General features: G+C 42.3%; 1 protein-coding gene across 1 annotated transcript in view; it reads right to left on the bottom strand.

The window, feature by feature from the left end:
• Positions 1–4,144: 4,144 nt before the first annotated feature.
• The window catches only part of LOC112109443 (gamma-aminobutyric acid receptor subunit pi-like), a 52,768-nt gene continuing 37,660 nt past the window's right edge, over positions 4,145–19,252 (bottom strand). The window contains exons 7-9 of the mRNA XM_024203962.1: positions 9,707–9,859; positions 8,510–8,703; positions 4,145–4,456 (exon numbers count right to left, since the gene is read on the bottom strand). Of these exons, the coding sequence (XP_024059730.1) occupies positions 4,145–4,456; positions 8,510–8,703; positions 9,707–9,859 (659 nt within the window). The remainder of the gene's footprint in view (positions 4,457–8,509; positions 8,704–9,706; positions 9,860–19,252) is intronic.

Here is a 19,252-nt window from a genome sequence, read left to right as displayed (position 1 = left end):
TCTTAGTACTACCTTTCTGAATTTTGCTGAATATTCCAGGTACATCTAACAGAACACCTCTGCTATACCAGTGACTGGACCATATTATGTACTCCTTGACATCCCAGTGAATGTCAATTGACAGCAACAAAGCAGGTAATATGGAAAACTAGCAGAAAAAGGACTAATATCCCAAATGCCTGACATACACAGGGAAATTCATTGTTATGATGAAATGTAAAGATGACCTAGCAGTTAGAGTATTTTTACTAGTACCCAGGAATGGTACCTTGCTAATGTCAGAGTTGTGTATCTAATGTATGTGATTAAGCAACTGTAGGGAGCTTGATACACCAGAGAAAAGGAATTGTGGCTCAAAACCTTTCAAAGTGTATGTGTGTGGGGAGTCATGTTTATTGCACTAAATGCTACCCTCATGAAACTCATGGTCAGCTCCCATAAAAATCAGTCGGAGTTATGCGTAACTACATAGGCAGAATTTTGCCATATGAATGTATACGGCAGATAGCAGTGCTACCATTATGTATGATTTTGCACATTTGGTGTCCCTTGTTATTTATTCATCTGAAGTACAGTAGCTCCCCCAAATATGCTAGGTGCTTTCCAAATACATAGTAAGAAACAGCCCCTGTCCTGAAGAGATTACAATCAAAATAAACAAGACCACAATAAGCAGACAGACATACGAGCAAAATATCTCAGGTGATGTTAGCTATATATATCAAGATAGAGCCTTTCTCCTTTATATCCCAGCACCTGTGAAAATCAGACCATTTTTGTTTCTCTGCCTTAGACATCTGAGCTTGTATTGCAGCCTCTGGTCTTAGTACCAGCAGAGGCTTACCCATCTCTGCTCTAGCCCTCATATCTTATCTTCAAAACTTCTTCCATAAATTTCATGTATTTAGAGTATCTATTGCAGCCAGTTACCCAGGAGACTGGAGATGGTCACTTGTCACTGTAGGATAAATGCTATGTGTGAGAGAGGGATCATACAAGTTTTGCTGCTAATTCTACATGCAATGCACTGAAATCCATTCCCCTGTCCCAGAAGATTACAACTGCTTCTACTTAAGATGCATTCATGCCAAATCAAGTTTTGTTTTTATGAATTTGTCATTAATACAGAATTATGCAAATTATAATTATACATAAGATGGCTTTTCAGTTTATTCTTTCATGAATGCATGGGGAATTTCCATGTCTAACTCCCATTACTATTACCACATCAGTGGGAGAGCAGATTCCATTATAGGATTTTGCACTTCAAATAAAGTCCCTTTGACCTGAAGACAGCTTTCATAAAGTACATTTACTGCGAATTGTCTCTAAATTAATTTAAAGTTATATTACCCAAAGGGGTAACCTTGTGCTTCTAGCAAAAATAACCTCCTCCCCCAATTTACTATGTTAATATAACCAATTTGCCAAATACAAATGGCTATTCAAAAAGATAAGATGAATTTAAGCTATAGATTTGGAAATCCAAATACAGAGCTTTATTTTATACTTTCTGCTGAAATAACAGAAGGGAAACAAACCTGGAAATGAATCCCAAATAAAGCCCAGTCCCATAGCTTATGCTCAAGTGCAACTCTCTTGGAGTCCATTGCATGAGTAAAGACTGGAGGGTCAGGTCCATAAATTCAGTATGTTAAAGAAAAAATGGTTCCCTTTGACATTGTCATAATATATAGACATCCCAGAATATGAATTAGAGGTCTTCTTTTTCTTGTTCTTAATGCAAGTGCTCTTACCTTGGTTTATCATTTCCACATTCTTTTATATGAATGGCAGGAGAGGTCATTCTGAACTCAGAAACCCACAGATCAGAGGTAGGTGCTCCCTCTTCCTTCAAAAGGGTTCTAGGAGGAGAATCTGGAGTTGCCCTTCTGCAGTACCTGTTGACACAAAAGCCTGTGAGGCCTTAGAAATCCGGCACCAAGGCCAAGATCCTCAAAGGTACTTAAGGGCCCAACTGATTGTCTTTTTCATTGGCTTGTTTTTTTTAAAACACTCAACTGTTATATATGGGACTATATCAAATATGTTCTAAATAATGACTTACATCTGCTTCTATTGAACTGATGGTACCAGTCCCATTGACTTAATAGGGGTGTGGAAATCCAGTGCCATATTAAGAACATGGAATTTTCCTCCATAACATGTAGTGATGTCTTCCCTCACAAGTAGAAAACTGATGGGTGGATATGAACCCATCGGTGTAAATATTCTGCACAAGTACATATGTGTGCATTATAATATAAAATACTTGTCAGATCACTGCACTTTCCATGATATACAGTATACACACACGTGAGCTGCTCAGTGAATTCTAGTTAGTTCACGAGAGACACTATTTCTGGACTTTTGTGTAGCAATATAAAAATGGGTCATATACCCAATAATTTCCATAATATTACTGCTGCTGTGAATTACTATTTAGAATGATTTATAGGATTTATCATCAACTATTCTGCTAGCCGGGTCACAATTTTAGCTGTGTAAGACTATCAGTTTGCAATTGGAAAATTACTGCATGTGAAAACTAAGATTGGTTAGAATTTTTGAGTTATGCTAAATAAAGGTGAAATATTCTATGGAGATTGATTGAAAGGGAAATTGTCCCTTTAAACTAAGCACGTCAGGTTTAGCCCTGGCGTAATGGTTATCTGCGAGGGTGTAAACGGCAGTATAAATGGCCATGTTCCATTAGAGACTGGCCCACACCTAAACACCACATCTAAACATCTCTTCACTTGGGAAGATTACAGATCTGGATCCAAGCTCTTTGGCTTTGGGAGTTCTATGTATTTTTAGGGGTCAGTGTTACTAATTATTTGCAATCTTGCAAAGTCTTACATGTGGTTTTGGATTGTGTTAATAGTTCAATCCCTCAAACCACTTATTTGCTGTTAAGCAAAAAAAATGTAATCTCCAGTGATAAAAGTGTTGTTACATAATATTCTTGGAGATGTATGCATTATTGACAAAGCCAGAGGGGACATAATGATGGAAACATAACAGAAAAATAACTTTACTGATTTTATTTTTAAATATATTTGATGCAGTGCAGAAATTAGTGTTATATAACTCTCTCATTTTACAAAATTTAACATTTAAAAACAGAACTTGTTGGCTTTTGATAAATAGTACACAGAGGGATAGGCATGCTAAAATTAGGTCAATTTTGGACTATAGTAATTTACAGTAACAGATCTTATACTACAGTAATTTAACAGATGAACAGTAATTTAACCTGAAACTCAATAGAAGTACTATTTGATAAAATGGCAAGCTTTTACCATAATTAGGGCCCTACCAAATGCATGATCCATTTTGGTCAATTTCACAGTCATAGGATTTTAAAAATAGTCAATTTCAGGGTTTCAGATGTTTACATCTGAAATTTCACAGTGTTGCAACCATGGGGGTCCTGACCCAAAAGGCGGTCATGAGGGAGTCACAAGGCTATTGTAGGGTGGTTGTGGGATTTTGCCACCCTTACTGCTTACCCACCAGAGCTGGGTAGCCAGAGAGCTGCAGCTGCTGGCCAGGTGCCCAGCTCTAAAGTCAATGCGGCCGCCAACAGCAGCGCAGAAGTGAGGGTTGCAGGATATGGAGGGTGGGTTACTATACGTCTGGGTTTTCCTTCTCTGCCCAGGTTTGGGGCTGATAGCTGGGGCCCCAGCCTCTCTGCCCGGGTTGGGGGCTGAGAGCCATTCTCTCTTCTACACTGCCTTCAGAGCTTGGCTCACAGCCAGTAGCTGTGGCATTTCCTGCAGCTGGGGGACATTCCCAGAGATGGATCTGACCTGCCTTCAGGAGCAGCCCTTGCAGGAGAAGAAGTAGTCCAGTCCCTCCCCAGCCTAGGCCAGGACTAGCAGCTGGAGCCCGGCGCATGGTAGGAGCCCCCAAGCTGGGGTGCCTCCAGCTTTGCTCCTCTCCTACAATAGCCAGATTTCATGGAGGAGATCAGATTTCATGGTCTGTGATGCATTTTTGTGGCCATGAATTTGGTAGGGCCCTAACCATACTGCATTGTAAAATAAAAATGTCACTTTGACAAAACCAATGCAACTTTCCCAACTGTACTCATTATGTCTTACCTTCATTTACATGACAGTTTTATAGTTTAAAATACTTAGAAATACAAATAATACACCCAGTAAAATACATTTATTATGATAAATGATAATGGGAAAGAGAGTCTGGCATAGTTGTCTATGTGGTATGGGTTTTTAACATAGAAACAGTCAGAGATACAGAAGAGTCTTTTCATCACTGTCATTGGTGAACTACACCCACTGTGTTTACTTTTCTCCTCTTTTCTGTTACTGCTGGTATTGATGTTTTGCTTTGAATCAACCTTGTTAATCTTGTCAGAGACATTACAACTGTTTGCAATTGTTGCCAGTACTCCATTAATCTCTTCTTCAACCTCTTCATCCTCATCCTGACAGGAAATAAAACAGCAGGATAGAGGCACTTAAGCATATGTTTCATCGCATATATTTACATTTGCACTGAACTGAATGATTAGGTTTCCCTATGACTCCCTTTTTGTAGTGCACACCTGATTTTAGTGGGTGTACACATACATGGAAGCAACTACTGTCAGTTTTCAAAGTCTCCAAATACAGGGACAACACAATGACTTACATGGCAGCTTTTGGCAAAAGTTCAAATCTGAGTGTACAGGAAAACTAGATTTGTACAGAAATGTTCCATCAAACATTGACGTGAGCATGAAATCTGTTGAATGTATCAAAGGGGATAAACAATCAGATCAAGTTAATTGTCAGCAGCTAGGAATTGTTTAGGAGTATATCATTATTTTAGCAGAAGATCAGTGGAGCTGCAGCTACCCCTAGGTCTAGTTAGCTAGTTCAAGCACCTCAGAATTTGAGAGAACCTTACTCTTGGCACAGTAGGCTGACTATTCATCAGCCTCTTGATGAAGGCTGATCTATTTTAAAAAATAATAAAGCACTGACAAGGATAAGGAAGAGGAATGAACCTCACAACTAAATGAATACTTCAATATTTCATAATCCCTTATTTCCGTTCCTGATCCAGCAAAGCAGTTGAAACACATGCTTAAAGTTCAGTGGGTTAAAGTTAAGCACATGCTTAAGAGCTTTGCTGAAACAGGGCAGCACTTTGTTGAGCCCTACACAAATATTTCAAGGGGTTTTCCTTTGCTTTGATTGGAGAGAGCACTGAGCCAGAAAGTTCATGGCTGAAGTCCTGACCCTTTGAAATCTATGGGAGTTCTGCTGTTGACTTCAATGGGGACAGGATTCAACCTCAGATTTAGAAGTAAAATGCAGTGAGTCAGTGAAACAGAATAGAAGGAATTGGAAAAATTATCATCACCATCATTTTTGTTTTTCAATTTGCCAGAAAAATCTAGTCTCTTCCATCTGACAGAGATAAACCATGCACAACACAGTGGGTCTTCCCAGACAATGCACCTGATGGCAAATATTCCTTTTATCTGCAGTATAGCTTCTTGCAGCAATGTCAGTAATTTGAAACCAAAAACTGAGATTAAAAATATGTTTATAAACCACAGATAAGATTAAGCCATAAAATTCCAGTCTGGATTTTAAACACTGCCTGAGGAAATGCTAGATATGGAGTTTTACTTTGAACCTATTTCTTAGCTATTCTACTTTAAAAACTGTACTCAGTACATCGTTCTCATGATGCCAGAGAAAATCCTTCCCAGCAGCATCTCCGACCCTTTAAACAAAGCACCAAGGCTGAGTCATAATGATTGTAACTGGCACTTCAAAAGTTAATAAAATCAAGAAATCTATCAGAAGAAACCTGACTATTCCCAGGTTCTCATTTATTAGAAAGAGAAAAGGAGCAGAACAACATCTGTGTTTTTAAAATGGTGGGAATTAGTGCATTGCTCAGTTTAAAGTTTGATTTCTCACCCAGATAAAGTCAAATAAAACTTGTGCAGAATTACAGTTTTATTGCACAGCAGGAAAGGACACTGCCTATGTGCCATTTTTCTTTTCACACAGCTGCACGTGAATGATTCACAGGTGGCTTATGCTTTATTAGGCTATTCTTAACTTATTTCTTTTCTCTAGGAAGCCCTTAAAACTTGAGTGGAAAATGCTGTCTATGGCGTGGTGCATGTCTCACTCCTGTTGCTGTGTTCCAAGCCACTCTTTTTTCACAGAACATAAAAAGATGCATTTACAGCACTAGCTTGATTATCATATTGCACCTGTGAAAAGGAGAAAGAGAATCTACAACAGAACTACAAATAGCTATCTGCCTTACAAATCAAGGATGTTGGGGGACTTCTGAAAAAGAGGGGCTTTGGGGTACTGTGTGAGAAGAATAATTATGCTGTTTTACATTATGAAAACCTTGCATTTCAAGAGAGAGTTCAACTGCAGCTGTATTTTTTAAATGTGATACCATTTACTCTTCTCTCACTCCCAGCTCTTAATGAGAGAATAGCAGGTGGCACTATGAAGGGATTTGTTTGAATACAGCAGCATCCATGAAAAGGTACTGTATGAGAGCTGAAAAGTACTGTATATGTTATCTGCTGTTGCTGTTTATATTAACTGAAGTGTTTGACATCCAACAGCTGACAGGAGGAAAGATGTCACTTCTGCTGAATATTATAGATTTTCAAGATTAAGTGTTTCATCCAAGAGTGTCATGGTATCTGGTGCTCCTGGAGATTCCTTTGCCAAGCCAATTTAATATGTTTGTAAAGGCAATGTGATGCTGTGCATTGTAGCTGCGGCAGGTGTGACCAGCAGATATAAGACTGAGTGTTTCCACTATTACCCCATTTTCAATTTGTGGCACTTTCCCCTTTCAGGATGAAAGTTTCCAGGCTTGTTCTCTATCCAAAGGTCAATTTAAAAAAATAAGGCTAGATGAGGATCCCTTTCTTTTATACAGGGGAAAGAGTCAAAAGAGTTTCTTTAGTCATAAAAGTAGGTTCTGTCCTTCATACAGAAGAAAGCAAGGTGTAAGGCCTTTGAAAGGTAACCTGTTGGTTTATTCAGACTGTTACGCAGTGGGCTAATTGTATTGAAATGAATGGGACATCGTGCTTGAATTCCCATACAGCAGGTGACTCATCAGTTTTTGTCATCGACTTTGATGTTGTCTGTGCTGATCATGGCTCACATGGAGCTTGCTACTGCAGGTGTCTGTATATGGCTAGCTATTTCACAGTTCATATTATAAACCATAAATCCCCAGCGCATCCAAAGGACTAAAATGTGCCAATTTAACCAATGCTGGATCTTATTTAAATACTAAAACAGAGTGCAACACAGATCATTCTTACTCATTGTTTAAGGCTACAATTACAAAATGGGTTCAACTTTGTCTTCTGAATTTTGATTCTGCAATTTTGTATGCACAATTTCTTGCTCAGGCCTTGTCTCGACTACAAAATTAAGTCGACCTAAGTTAGGTCGACAGAATGCCACCACAGTAATTACTGTGATTTTTCATGTCCATACTAGCTTTTTCTCTTGGTGGTGCATGTCCTCACCAGGAGCACTTCCACTGATGTAACCAACAGTGTGGGGCATTGAGTTGTGAATGTAGTGATTGCAACTGCTGCTAAGAATGGGGTTATATGGGAAATAGAAAGGTCAGGATATCACGTAGCATGTGCCCTGGGCAGGTTCAAGGGATGGAGTAGCTTAATACCTGGGCAAGCAAGGTGGAAGACAAGAAGTTAAAAAAATAATTTCCTAAGCTGTAAGAGGAAATGCTAGTAAGTGATTGTGACCCAAATATGCTGCCCTCAGTTACATCTAAACAGCAGTGAGCGTTATGGTCATGGCAAGAGTCAGATTGTGAGTGGCCTTTGCACAGACAGCTCAGAGGATTGCCCAACTCTTGTGTAGTTATGTAAGGGCCTCCTGTAGTAGCAGTCCCTGCATTTAAAACGGGGTAAGGCGGAGTCAGAGCTATGGCCCTGCCCCACTCACTCCATGCCACTCTGCAGAGCAAGGAGTATTCATTCAGGGAAGTAATTTTCTCCATCTTCATGGATATGGCAGATTGCTTACCCCCCCTTGTGTGCATGGAACAGCCCCAAACTCTGCCTTTCCTCCTCCTGGGGTAGACAATTCCATGCCTTCTCCTACATACTGCTGCGACATAAATGCCACAATAATAGTGCCAAAAACTTCAGTGATTCATGAACTATTCTTTGTTACTGTCATTGGGTTGTGTGGATATAACTGAGAGACATAAAGTGTCTTCTAGTAAAGAGGGCCTGAGCTGCAAAATTCAGAGCTAGATTTCTAATACCCCAAAGTTCAAGGGTGCTTAATTCCCTAGTTTTTGTCAGACCCATAGTGCCTTTTAGTGTCCTTATTGTAAGAAATATTTACATTAAATGTATGTACAATTCCCATTAATGCTAATGCAGATAATGTTCTCTCCTGACAAGGAGTTCCCTAAGTATTTGTTCTACTCAAATATTTAAACATTTAAATACCTTTGTGTGTACCCTCAAATTGGAACGATGAAGAGTGCAGAAATGAGCCACAGCATACTCCAGCAAAGCCCCAAAGATGAAACTAAAACAAATACCAAGGTATACATCAATTGCCTTTATGAAGCAATTAGCATTAGGAAGTGAAGTCCTGGCTCCCATCATGAGAGTTGTCATGGTAAGCACTGTTGTCACACCTGCGGAACACAAGGAATGAGGTAAAAAGTGGTGTTAGTTATGGCATTCTATGCAGCATTTGGAATAGCTGCAAACTAGTGTGTTCTGAGCTTTATGGTCACGGTAAACTGTTCAGTGTGTGCAACCACATTTACTGCTGGATGTTCTGGAAATAAGACTTTTAAATATATTTAAGATTTTGAATCCACATGTTTAAAAAAAAATAGAAACAAGGTTAACAATCCAGAGAGTCTGTAAACTAAAATGAGAGGAACTTAAATGACTCATGCTGTACACTTGTGATTATTATGGTATTATGCAAACGGTCTGGATATTCCCTGACTACAAAGATGGTTCACAATGATTTTTTATAACCACAATGTAATTATCTTGTATCTCGGCTGTGTAGCAGTCACATGAAAGTAGGTACAGTGACCATTTCTGTGAAGTTACACATACTGTGCCAACACCACTCCATTCAACTGTCTTCACTCTGTATGGACACCTTTCCTTCTTACAAATCCAGACGCATCTTATAATTGTTTCTCCTCTGCTCTGAACATTTCAGTCTTGTGGCAGCTGTTTCTTCTTCTTCCCAACTCCACATATCTCTCTCTCATTTAATACGAGTTATTTTAATCTCTTACAGTACTTTCTCTTCCGTTATTCATGTGTTAATTAGTATGTATTGTTCAACCTCACAAACACCTCATAATTCTTTCTTGTTTGCAACACATTGTACTTGAATGTTTTGAAGTGAGTTCAGGAATGAATGAATGTTCTTTGTGCTTTCCTGCCATCTAGACTCCCTATGGCTTCCCAGGACATTTTCCTTGTTAAATAATACACAGACATAAAAATCCGAGGGGAATCTACATGATGTATTGCACGTATGGCAAACCGAAGAAGTAATTGCCTAAAATACAGAAGTCTTTGCAACTTCTGGAAACGAATGCTATGTACTGTGCAACAAAGAACACCTTTTAATGTTTCAACCTCCGTTTTCTTTTGTCAGTTACTCACCTATGCAGATTCTGGCTGGAACTGATGATTGGCTTATCCAGAATGATACCCAGGAGAGTACAACTAGCAAGATGGATGGTACGTATGTCTCTAGTATGAAATACAAGATGTTCCTCTTGAGCTCAAAATGGAATACTAACTTTGGATAGCGTCCTGTGAAAAGAGGAGCAAACAACCTTTTGAAACAAACAATTACTCGGTATAAGGTAATGTTAGATGGTGCCGCTTACCACAATTTCTTGTAAATGTCAATTTTAAACATTAAAAATGTTTTTTCTAAGTTTGTCTTGCACACTTCCCAACAAATCTGTTAAATCTCCATTTCTGATACTGAGTAAAAGCTCTAATTAGGTCCAAATTGGTAAACAAATATTTTAATTCTCATCAATTTTGTTTTGCTAAAATTCCAGTATAGAGAGGAGAACTTTTCTTAAAATAAACCTATACTCAGTATATGTGAGATTCACCCATTCTATACACTAAACCTGAGCAAATAGGTTTTGTGGCAGGTATTAAATTGGGGTAAGTGGAATAGGAGGAGGGAACAAAACTCCTAATTTGTGGGGAAACCAATTAACTAAATCAATCTACTTTATCACAAGGCAACCTTAAGAATTTGACTTTTGGAAACATATTTAAATGTAGTGTGGCAAGGCACCTTATCAGTCTCACCAGGCTCAGCTGTTTTTAGCCTTGGTGAGACGGGCTTGGGTAAAAACAGTCCTTCTTGGCTGCACAGGGGCAGCCTGTTCCTTCTCTTAGCCAGTCTTTTGGGCTTGTTTTTCTCCCTTATGAGAGGGAATGCAGCCTCCCCTCCTGGTGAGTCTTGTTGTCTTGCTGCTCCTAGCCTACTGGCAGCGTGACTCTCTCTCTCCCCCACACCTCCAACAGGAGAGGGTTTTAAAAGGTCTCAGGCAGCCCTTAGTTGGAATCAGCTGATCCTAATTGACCTCAGGTAACTCCCTCTCATCTGATCCTAATTGATCTCTGGTAACCCCTTCTCAGCTGAACCTGATTGACCTGTAGTCACCCCTTCTCAGTTGATAGGGAGGAGGGCATTTTAACCTTCTGCGACTGTTTTCTATTCCCCCAGACAGACACCTTGCAGCTGTCTGTCCTGAGTTTATCACATATCCCCCCACCCCCACCCCACTCAACACTACGGGGTTGGGCTACTTGGGTCGGCAAACAGTGTACCCTTGACAGGCTATCAGCATTGCCATGCTTGATTCCGGACCTATGTTGCACTCTGAAGGAGAAGGGTTGTAGCGACAGGAACCGCCTTGTTACTCTTGCATTTCTTTCTTTGTTTTGGTGCATCCACTTCAGAGGGGCATGGTCCGTGATGAGGGTAAACCTTTGTCTGAGTAGGTAGTAGCGTAGGCTTTCTATGGCCCACTTTACCGCCAGGCATTCCTTCTCTACTACAGCATATTTATGTTTCCTGGGCAGGAGTTTCCTACTGAGGAACAGGACTGGGTGTTCTTCTTCTCCGACCCATAGGCATCGGTTTGCAAGATAAACTCTTTCTCCCAGTCTGAAGCTACCAGCACTGGGTCGGTGCAGAGGGTAGTCTGCAGATCTGCAAAAGCCTCCTCGGCCATGCTGGTCCATCTTACTATGTCTGGGCCACGAGCTTTTGTTAGGTCTGTTAACAGGCATGCCCTGGTAGCAAAGTGGGGGACGAACCGCCTATAATATCCAACTAGTCCCAGGAATGCTCTGACCTGTTTCTTCTGGACTGGTTGGGGCCAATTCTGTATTGCCTCTAACTTGTTCAGTTGGGGCTTCACCATGCCCCTCCCCACTATATACCCGAGGTATTTGACTTCTGCTAGCCCAATTGTGCATTTGGAGGGATTTGCAGTCAGCCCCGCCTTGGGTGTCCAGGACTGCTTCCACCTTCTTGAAGTGCGTCTCCCAGTCTGGGCTATGTATAATGACATTGTCAAGATAGGCAGCCGCATACTTGCCATGTGGACGCAACAGCTTGTCCATGAGTCGTTGGAAAGTTGCGGGAGCCCCATGTAAACCAAAAGGGAGGACAGTGTACTGATACAGTCCCTCTGGTGTTGAAAAGGACGTCTTCTCTTTGCATTGGCCAGGGGGATTTGCCAATAACCCTGGGTCAGGACAAAAATCATGCTTTTCCCAATCGGTCAATTAGCTCATCTATCCGGCAAAAAATGAGATTAAACTAGCTAGAGACATAAAGGGTAATATTTATATTCTACAAATGCATTAGAAACAAGAGGAAGACCAAGGACAGGGTAGGCCCAAAATTCAATGAGGGTGTGTGTGTGTGGGGGGGAACAATAACAGAAAATGTGGAAATGGCAGAAGTGCTAAATGAGTTTTTTGTTTCAGTTTTCAACAAAAAATTTAGTAGCAATTGGACATCTAACTTAATGAACGGCAGTGAAAATGAGGTAGGATCAGAGGCTAAAATAGGGAAAGATCAAGTTAAAAATTTCTTAAGTTAAATGTTTGTGTCACCAGGGCCTGATGAAATACATCCTAGAATACTCAAGGAGCTGACTGAGGAGATATCTGAGCCATTAGCGATTATCTTTGAAAAGACATGGAAGAGGGGTAAGATTCCAGGGGACTGGAAAAGGGTAAATATAGTGCCCATCTATAAAAAGGGGAATAAGGACAACCCAGGGAATTACAGACCAGTCAGCTGAACTTCAGTACCCGAAAAGATAATGGAGCAAATAATTAAGCAATCCATTTCCAGACATCTTGAAGATAATAAGGCGATAAATAACAGTCAGCATGTATTTGTCAAGAACAAATCATGTCAAACCAACCTAATTTTTTTTGACCGAGTAACAAGTCTTGTGGATGGGGACGGGGAGTGGAAGATGTGGTATATCTTGACTTTAGTAAGGCTTTTTATATTGTCTGGCATGACCGTCTCATAAACAAACTAGGGAAATACAACCTACATGGAACTACTATAAGGTGGGTGCATTACTGGTTGGAAAACCATTCCCAGAGAGTAGTTATCAGAGGTTCATGGTCAAGCTGGAAGGGCATATATCAAGTGGGGTCCCACAGGGATCAGTTCTGGGTCCAGTTCTGTTCAATATCTTCATCAATGATTTAGACAATGGCATACAAAGTACACTTACAAACCCCCCAAGATGGGAGGAGTTGCAAGTGCTTTGTAGGATAGGATTAAAATTCAGAATGATCTGGACAAACTGGAGAAATGGTCTGAAGTAAATAGAATGAAATGCAAACTATTCCACTTAGGAAGGAACAATCAGTTGCACTCATACAAAATGGGAAATGACTGCCTAGGAAGGAGTACTATGGAAAGGGATCTGGGGGTTATAGTGGATCACAATCTAAATATGAGTCAGCAGTGTAACACTGTTGCAAAAAAAGCAAACATCATTCTGGGATGTATTAGCAGGAGTGTGGTAAGCAAGACACAAGAAATAATTCTTTTGCTCTACTCTGCGCTGATTAGGCCTCAACTGATTTTGTGTCTCGTTCTGGGTGCTACATTTCAGGAAAGATGTGGGCAAATTGGAGAAAGTCCAGAGAAGAGCAACAAAAATTATTAAAGATCTAGAAAACATGACCTATGAAGGAACATTGAAAAAATTGGATTTGTCTGATCTGGAGAAGAGAAGAATGAGGGGGGACATGATAACAGTTTTGAAGTATATAAAAGGTTGTTACAAGGAGGGAGAAAAATTGTTCTCTTTAACCTCTGAGAATAGGACAAGAAGTAATGGGCTAAAATTGCAGCAAGGACATTAGGAAAAACTTCCTAACTGTCAGGGTAGTTAAGCCCTGGAATAAATTGCTAAGGGGGGTTGTGGAATCTCCATCATTGGAGATTTTTAAGAGCAGGTTAGGCAAACACCTGTCAGGAATGGTCTAGATAATTCTTAGTCCTGCATTGAGTGCAGGGGACTCCACTAGAAGAGCTCTTGCGGTCCCTTCCAGTCCTATGTTTCTATGATTTGCACAAGGATCTGAATCTTGGAGCCAAATGCAGACTTGGCATAAGTAGTGGAATTACACACCCTTATGCTAAGTCTGTATTTGGTCCTTCATAGTCCCAGATTCCTAAGTGAGCTTTTGTACGTATGTGCAATTAAAGTTCAGGCTGTGAATTTGCTTTTACCTTATGTTCCCTCTAGGCTATAATGCATGAAAATAAAGAAACAATCTGATTTTTATTAACATAACTGGAACTACAATTAATGTTCAGTACAGACTTTATTTTGAAGGTTACAAAAAGATGATAATCTTTAACTTTTAAAAATTCAAATTTTCCCAAACTCTGTGATTACTAGTTCTACCAGAATATCAATGAAAGGGTCAAATTCAGGTATTCACTGTGGTCAGTTGGCATGAGCTATTTTTATTTGACTAAGTGAAGTTACATGCTTGTTTCTAATATTGTGTGCCATGAGTCATGACTGTGCTTTATAAATATGGATGCACTTTAGCGGTAAGCCATAACAGCATATCTGCATTAATAGGCTATTTGTGCATCCCTCAGGTGCATTGTGAAGTATGAGGTTGACAGGACTTTTTAACAGTGTGAAGTGCAACCACAGCCTACGAATGCACACGCAGGTCTGTCTTATTGCTACCAGACTAGAATATGGCTGCTTACATTTAAATGTTTACAATATTTTTTAAATTACATACATAAAACTAGTCTAAAGAAAGTTATTAAGGTTACAAAGAGCTTGGCTACATTCGAAAGTTGTAACGTTTTAACTATACCGGTATAGTTGAGCGTTCAGCCTCCTTAATGGGGTCAGTTATATAGTACAACAGGAGATTTATACAGGTAGTAGCTATTCTCACAGGGAAAGGAAAACTGTACTGACATAAATCTCCTTTATTCCGATATAACTGCACTTGTAGTAGGGTTTTTGCCAATATAACTACATATCTTAAAAAAATCACTTCCTTAACCAAAAGAGTTATTCCAGTAAAATTTTCAAGTGTAGATCAGGCCGAAGTCAAGCATTCAAAAGTTTCAAAATGTCAAATTTATGGTTTCCCATGAAACACTAATTCTGCCCCTTTCTTCATCCATGTTGTGCAATAAACGAGGCAAAGGTGCTGGGGAAAAATGCTGTGCGATGACGTAATGACACACTGTAACATAAAGCATTACAGTTGTGCAGGCAACTGTAAATTTGGCATTTTCTAACTTGATTTTGCAACCTATATAACATTCTTCTAAGAAATGTTTTGCATGCAATTTCCTAGGTTATTTTTAAAAGGAAAAAGCTAAACACAAATTCTGTTATGTACAACTGTAACAATCCCCCCCGCCCATCATCAGAAGAGTTTGACTCCTGAAACTTCAACACTGCAGCACAGCTTGAGCTACAGAACTAATGGTATTAGCTGACAGCAGGGGAATGCTGCTGTCCTAGACTGTAGGGGATGGGACACTGGCACTACAGGCTGAGACTGAATGGTCTCTCCTCCAGGACACCAAGAGCTCGTGCCCTATTTTGTGACCGTAGAGGTGGAGGGGCCTCTGCGCCCATATGCAGAAGTCCAGGAAGGGGGATGGTACTGGTGGAGAGACCGTGCCCCTCACAAACAACTACCATGCCTGGCCACTCCTGTCATTCCTAGTGCGGAGTGTGCTGCTGATTTTGTGGTAGCATGGGCTCAGCCTTAGCATGTCCAGGTTGTTGGGTTTTGTCATGGTGCCAGCATGTCTTGAGCAATGCAAGCAAAAAAAGGGGGGAAGTGGAGAGTTTTTTAACAGTTTATAACTCAGAATAGTCTACACAGCAAGCCTCAGTACCCAGGTCAACAGACTTGGGCTTCTGCTGCGGCACTAAAAATAGCTGGGTAGACAATCGTGGCTCAGGCTGGAGCTCAGGCTCTGAAGACCCACCCCATCCCTGGGCTTCAGAACCCAAGCTCTAGCCTGAGCTGCATGTCGACACAGCTATTTTTAGTGCTGCAGAACAAGCCTGTGTCTGTCATCCTGGGCTCCGAAACTCACTGCCACTCACAGTGTAGACGTACCCTCAGTTAACCTGCATGGAATTTCATGGCACCGAGAAAAGGCACTCCTCTAGTCTGAGGGCTTTCTCCCTGCCAAATTTCAAAGACCTGCTGCATACAAGGAAACAATGGAGGTGACACAGCTTTACAAAAAAGCTCAGAAGAATCTTCTACAATGGAAAGTACAGTATTAGGCAATCTAATAAAACTGCTCTCCTGTGTAACTGAAAGGAGGAGATATGAGATATAGTAGTGGTGTTGTCTTCACAGCAGAGTTAACTTGAGCTATTTGAGTGTTGTCCCTAACTTGAGTTCTGTCCATACCCAAAAACCCGTAACTCAAGAGTTGTGGGTACTTTTAACTTGAATTATCTGGCCTGAGAGGGGGCAGAAGGTAAAGCTTAAGGTAGCACAATTTGTCAGCTGATAGCAATCACTCTGTGCAAATCAAGTGTTATTTTGTAGTGGCTCTCCCTCAAGCCAGGCTAACTCGAGAGGAGTAATTCAGGTATGTAGTGAAAACATAGCCTTAGGCTCCCTTACATTATTTGAATTCCCCATGGTTATTTAGATACCTTGCATATACTTACATTCATAATATTGTTACATGAAAATAAACGGGTGTAACATACACAGTGAGGAGCAGAAGGTGTAAGTAAAAATGGTTCTCACTCAGCATAGCATATGCCTTTTCTGGCTCAGTGGCATATACCAATATAGACTCCCCTATGCAATGGTAAAGCAGGTGTAAAGTCTAAGGAAGTCTGAGGGTATGTCTACACTACGAGAGTAGTTCGATTTTACTTAAATCGAATATGTGGAATCGATATTGCAAAGTCGAATGTGTGTGTCCACTCTAAGGACAGTAATTCGACTTTGTGAGTCCACACTAACGGGGAAAGCGTCGACATTGGAAGCGGTGCACTGTGGGCAGCTATCCCACAGTTCCCGCAGTCCCCGCTGCCCATTGGAATTCTGGGTCGAGCCACCAATGCCTTCTGGGTAAAAAAATGTGTCGAGGGTGCTTTTGGGTAACTGTCGTCATCCGTCCGTCACTCCCGCCCTCCCTCCCTGAAAGCGCCGGCGGGAAATCAGTTCGCGCACTTTTCTGGTCAGTGACAGCGCGGACGCCACAGCACTGCGAGCATGGAGCCCGCTGCGACCATCGCTGCAGTTGTGGCCATTGTCAATGCCTCGCAGCTTATCATCCACCTTTCCCAGAGGCAGATGCAGAGAAATCAGGCGAGGAGGCTACGGCACCGCCGTGAGGGCCTAAAGTCGGAGAGTAGCACAGACCTGTCAGAAAGCACGGGACCCAGCACCGAGGACATCACGGTGGCAATGGGTCATGTGGATGTTGTGGAACGGCGATTCTGGGCCCGGGAAACAAGCACGGACTGGTGGGACCGCATAGTGCTGCAGGTCTGGGATGAATCCCAGAGGCTGCGAAACTTTCGCATGCGGAAGGGGACTTTCCTTGAACTTTGTGCTGTCCCCTGCCCTGCAGCGCAATGACACCCGGATGCGAGCAGCCCTGACTGTCCAGAAGCGAGTGGCCATAGCCCTCTGGAAGCTTGCAACGCCAGACAGCTACCAGTCAGTCGCGAACCACTTTGGCGTGGGCAAATCTACCGTGGGGGTTGTTGTGATGCAAGTAGCCAACGCAATCGTTGAGGTACTGCTCTCAAAGGTAGTGACCCTGGGAAACGCGCAGGCCATCATAGATGGCTTCGCCGCGATGGGATTCCCAAACTGCGGTGGGGCTATAGATGGAACTCACATCCCTATCCTGGGACCGGACCACCAGGCCAGCCAGTACATCAACCAAAAGGGCTACTTTTCAATGGTACTGCAAGCACCGGTGGATCATAGGGGACATTTTACAAACATCAACGTCGGATGGCCGGGCAAGGTTCATGACGCTCGTGTTTTCAGGAACTCTGGTCTGTTTAGACAGCTGCAGGAAGGTATTTACTTCCCGGACCACAAAATAACTCTTGGGGATGTGGAGATGCCTATAGTCATCCTCGGGGACCCAGCCTACCCGCTAATGCCCTGGCTCATGAAGCCCTATACTGGCGCCCTGGACACTGAAAAAGAACTCCTCAGCTGGTAGTTGAACAAGTGCAGAATGGTGGTGGAGTGTGCTTTTGGCCGTCTCAAGGGGAGATGGAGAAGCTTACTGACTCGCTGTGATCTCAGCGAAACCAATATCCCCATTGTTATTGCAGCTTGCTGTGTGCTCCACAATCTCCTTGAGAGCAAGGGGGAGACCTTTATGGCGGGGTGGGAGGTTGAGGCAAATAGCCTGGCTTCTGATTATGCCCAGCCAGACAGCCGGGCGATTAGAAGAGCCCAGCGGGACGCGCTGTGCATCCGGGAGGCTTTGAAAGCTAGGTTCCTGAGTGAGCAGGGTAACCAGTGACTTTTCAGTTTGTGTACAGAGAAGCTGAACCTGCCCCCGTTTCTTTACTCACTAAATGTTCAGTATCCTCTCCAGTTACATACCCCGTTCCCCCTTCCAACACACGTTTAAAAATAAAATCACTTGAATTTTGTTAATGAACACCGTTTTCTTTATTACTGTTTTCGTGGGAAAGTGTTGAACCTGGGACGCAGACTGTGGTGGGGAGCGGGTGTAGTGTAGTGATGCAAATGACGCTTCCAAACTCCAGGAATGACAGGCTCCACAGTGGTGGACTGGTGGTTTCAACGGACCCTGCCACCCCTCCTGTTCGGGACTCTGTGTGTGGGGGGGCTATGTGACTTTGTGGCAGGGGGAGGATGGTTACAGATCCCCTGCTGCGTGGCTCTGTGATCCAGGATAAGAACTGCTGCATAAGATCTGTAACTGCCCTCCCCCGCCACAAAGTCACAGAGCACCCCCACCCCCCACAGAACACTAAAACCACCTCCCAGACTGACCAGGGTAACTAGTGACTGCAATGTGTGTGTGCCCTGCTGCTGAACCTGCCCCCGCCTCTGTAACCTGGTAAAGGTGACTGTCCTGTCCAATTACCAACCCCCTTCCCCCCCTTCAGACAGACTCTCCTCTAAAAGAACATGATGGAAACAGTAATTAACAGAAACATATTTTTTATTAGCAACTACACATGAAACTGGGGGGTGAAACTTGGACGGGGGCTTGTGTGAGGCGGGAAGGAAAGGACTTGTCAAATTTTGGGGAATGAGAGCCTTCTAGTACTAGAGCACTCTGTAGGGGTGGAGTGAGAGTTTTCACGGACTCTGCCGCCCCTCCTTCTTTGGACTTTGGGTGAGGGGGGTATGGGACTTGGTGGCGGGGGAGGGCGGTTACTGATAGACTGCAGCGGGGCTCTGTCCTCCTGCCTCCGGTCCTGCAGAACATCCACAAGGTGCCGGAGCGTGTCAGTTTGCTCCCTCATTAGTCCAAGCAGCGTTTGAGTTGCCTGCTGGTCTTCCTGCCGCCACCTCTCCTTCCGTTCAATGTGTGAACGGTGCATTTGGGACAAGTTCTCCCTCCACTGGGTCTGCTGTGCTGCCTGGGCTCGGGAG

The sequence above is a fragment of the Terrapene carolina genome, unplaced genomic scaffold (genome assembly GCF_002925995.2).
Source record: "Terrapene carolina triunguis isolate 2854851 unplaced genomic scaffold, T_m_triunguis-2.0 Scaffold95, whole genome shotgun sequence".
NCBI classification, from domain to species: Eukaryota; Metazoa; Chordata; order Testudines; family Emydidae; genus Terrapene; species Terrapene triunguis.
This window is presented reverse-complemented; position numbering and strand designations above follow the sequence as displayed.